This window comes from Stenella coeruleoalba, assembly GCF_951394435.1.
Source record: "Stenella coeruleoalba genome assembly, chromosome: 1".
Classification (NCBI taxonomy): Eukaryota; Metazoa; Chordata; class Mammalia; order Artiodactyla; family Delphinidae; genus Stenella; species Stenella coeruleoalba.
The window spans coordinates 116,424,000-116,427,745 of NC_137169.1; the positions used below are offsets into that span (position 1 = coordinate 116,424,000).

The 3,746-nt window shown below is 53.5% G+C and overlaps 1 protein-coding gene across 1 annotated transcript; it reads left to right on the plus strand.

Moving 5' to 3' along the window:
- Positions 1-3,088, plus strand: HSPA6 (heat shock protein family A (Hsp70) member 6). The gene is given in 5 exon segments (XM_079935278.1): positions 1-1,135; positions 1,138-1,268; positions 1,271-1,536; positions 1,538-2,198; positions 2,200-3,088. Coding segments are annotated over 5 exon segments (1,917 nt in total). The 5' UTR covers positions 1-933; the 3' UTR covers positions 2,857-3,088.
- Positions 3,089-3,746: the final 658 nt, after the last annotated feature.

A 3,746-nucleotide genomic window follows, 5' to 3' on the forward strand; every position in this document is an offset into this window, starting at 1 on the left:
AAGAATCTAAAAAAAGATTGGATATATGTATAAGTGATTCACTTTGCTGTACAGCGGAAACTAATACAACATTTTAAATCAACTGTACTCCAATAAAAATTTTTTAAAATTAGAATAGCCTGGAAGAAAGAAACACAGTGCATTGGCCGGGAATCGAACCCGGGCCTCCCGCGTGGCAGGCGAGAATTCTACCACTGAACCACCAATGCCCCTAGCGGTAACATAGTTGAGAGCGCCATCTCTTAAAGTCGTCTCTGGCCCTAGTTTCTTTCCAGAACAGAAATCGGGCCACGCCTCTTAGCCACAATTTCGAAAACACTGCCTTTAGATTTCAAAACAACAACAACATAATAATTAAGACTTAAGAAAAAAAACTACTATTTAACCCCCTGCCTCGAGGCCATGGCTCTATTCGCATGGTGACATGCTTTCCGGCTCTTCTCGAGCCGCTGGACTCTGATCAGCCCTCTTGAACCACCCAGAGGAAGAACTGTTTTCTTGAGAAGTTTTTGCTTTACCTGAATTCTGCCCCAACCGCTCGCCCTTAGAACAAGCCGGGAGAAGCTGGAACTTTCTCTGCAGCTCTGAGTCTGACGCAGCTGGGGCCGCCCCTCCTTGCACGGCACCATCCGCCCGAACCTTCTCCGGAGTCAGCCCGGCGCCTCCTGGGCTGTCAGCCGGAGCGGGGGGCCGGGCGTCTCTGGGCTCGCCGCGAAGGCGCTGGAAGGTTCGCGTCGGCGTGGGCGTGGGTATGGCGGGCCTCCGGCAACCGGATAAAAAGCTCGTGGAAGCGGAGCCGAGCAGATCCGAGCTGGGCAGGCAGGAGAGTCGCACCGCTGAGCGCACCTCCACGGCTGAGCCGCTCGAAGTTCCGCAGACTCCTGCATTTGAATCGGTATCACACTCGTCCCAGAAGCGCGAGAAGCCACAGCCATGTCCGCTGCAAGGGAAGTGGCCATAGGCATCGACCTGGGCACCACATACTCATGCGTGGGCATGTTACAGCAAGGCCGGGTGGAGATCCTCGCCGACGACCAGGGCAACCGCACCACCCCCAGCTACTTGACTTTCACCGACACCGAGCGTCGGGTGGCCAAGACCCAGGCGGATCTGAACCCACACAACACAGTGTTAAGTGACTGATCGGGCGCAAGTTCGCAGACCCCACTGTGCAGTCGGACATGAAGCACTGGCCCTTCCAGGTGGTGAGCGAGGGCAGCAAGCCCAAGGTGCGCGTGTCCTACCGCGGGGAGGACAAGGCGTTCTACACCCCGAGGAGATCTCGTCCATGGTGCGGAGCAAGATGGAGACAGCGGAGGCGTACCTGGGCCAGCCCCTGAGGCACGCTGTAATCACGGTGCCCTCCTACTTCAGCGACTCCCAGCGTCAGGCCACCAAGGACGCGGGTGCCATCGCGGGGCTCAACACGCTGAGGATCATCAACCAGCCCACGGCGGCTGTCACGGCCTATGGCCTGGACCGGCAGGCCGCCGGACAGCGCAACGTGCTCATTTTCGACTTGGGTGGGGGCACCTTCCACGTCGGTCCTCACTATCGAGGCCGGTGTCTTTGAGGTGAAGGCCACGGCTGGAGACACTCATCTGGGTGGAGAGGACTTCGACAACCGGCTGGTGAACCACTTCGTGGAGGAGTTCCGGCGGAAGCACGGGAAGGACTTGAGCAGGAACAAGCGGGCCCTGCGCAGGCTCTGCACAGCCTCTGAGCGCGCCAAGCGCACCCTGCCCTCCAGCACCCAGGCCACTCTGGAGATCGATTCCCTGTTTGAGGGCGTAGACTTCTACACTTCCATCACTCGAGCCTGCTTTGAAGAACTGTGCTCGGACCTCTTCTGCAGCACCCTGGAGCCGCTGGAGAAGGCCCTAAGGGGTGCCAAACTGCACAAGGCCCAGATCCCTGACACTGTCCTAGTGGGTGGCTCTACCCGCATCCCCAAGGTACAAAAATTCCTGCAGGACTTCTTCAATGGCAGGGAGCTGAACAAGAGCCTCGACCCGTATGAGGCTGTGGCTTATGGGGCTGCTGTGCAGGCAGCAGTGTTGATGGGGGACAAGTGTGAGAAGGTGCAGGATCTCCTGCTGCTGGATGTGGTTGCCCTGTCCCTGGGGCTGGAGACAGCTGGTGGGGTGACGACTACGCTGATCCAGAGGAATGCCACGATCCCGACCAAGCAGACCCAGACTTTTCACTACCTATTCAGACAACCAGCCTGGGGTCCTGATCCAGGTGTATGAGGGTGAGAGGGCCATGACTAGGGACAACAACCGGCTGGGATGCTTTGAGCTCAGGGGCATCCCTCCTGCCCCACGTGGAGTCCCCCAGATCGAGGTGACTTCTGACATTGATGCCGGTGGCATCCTGAGTGTGACAGCCACTGACAGGAGCACAGGCAAAGCTAACAAGATCACCATCACCAATGACAAGGGCCGGCTGAGCAAGGAGGAAGTGGGGAAGATGGCTTGTGAGGCTGAACAGTACAAGGATGTTCAGGATGAGGATGAGGCCCAGAGGGACAGGGTGGCTGCCAAAAACTCTCTGGAGGCCTATGTCTTCCATGTGAAGAGCTCTTTGCAAGAGGAGAGACTTAGAGACAAGATTCCTGAAGAGGACAGGTGCGAAGTACAAGACAAGTGTCAGGAAGTCCTTGCTTGGCTGGAGCACAACCGGTTGGCAGAGAAAGAGGAATATGTGCATCAGAAGGGGGAGCTGGAGCATATCTGTCACCCCGTCTTCTCCAGGCTCTACAGGGGGCCTGGTGTCCCTGGCGGTAGCAGTTGTGGATCTCAAGCCCGACAGGGAACCCCCAGTACTGGCCCTGTCATTGAGGAAGTCGATTAAATGGCCCCTCCTGGCAAGGCAGCTGTGACTGTAAGGGCTGGGCTTGTGGACTTCCTAGACTGTCTACTATGATCCTGCCTATCTTGAGGGGTGGGAGTGGAGGAGGACCTTGCCCCCAAACAGGGAGTTTTATTGGTCAGTATGCTTTATAACTGAGGTATTTGCCAGTTGACTTTTAAAAAATCTTCTTCTCCTACTTCAGACAAGCAGAAGTAATCATTATGAACATTTGTGTGGCACTTTATCACTGCTTTTATCTACATTTAATGTATTTTGTTACTTGCATGTATGGATTTTGTTATGTGAAATAAAAGAGCTAAATAAACTTTTAAAGTTTCTTCTTAGTTTTCATTCTATCCAATTAAGTAGATGAAGGGGCAGGGCTATCAGAAGCAGAAAATGTTGGGGTGGGTGCTGAAGGAGGGATGGGAAGAAAATTCATGAGGCTGTGTGCATGCTTTCTATAAGAGAAAACAAGATAAGAGGAAGAGTCTGAGGAAGGCACATTGAGATAGTATTGAAATGAGGTCAGACAGGAGAGAATTGTGACACTGTGTTAAAAGAGGGAGGGAGGTGGAGCTGGAAAAGCAGAGAATGAAGAGAAACGTAAGCCCTAGCAAGACCCTAAAATAAAAATTCTGTATTAGGAGCCCAGTTTAGTTTGTCAGTCTGTGTGTCCTAACACACTGCCAAAGAGTTTATATGCTAATTATCTGCCTCTAATAATGTGACCTTATTCATTGTTCATTAGAGGGCAGACCCCAAGTCTTGGACTCTGGGGAATATGTTAGACTGAGAGGGTAAGTCTAGTGGTGTAATTAAAGTTATTATTATCTTATCTACGTGAGAGAAGTAGCATGGCCCCATCTGCTTTCTCCTGATGAGCCCTG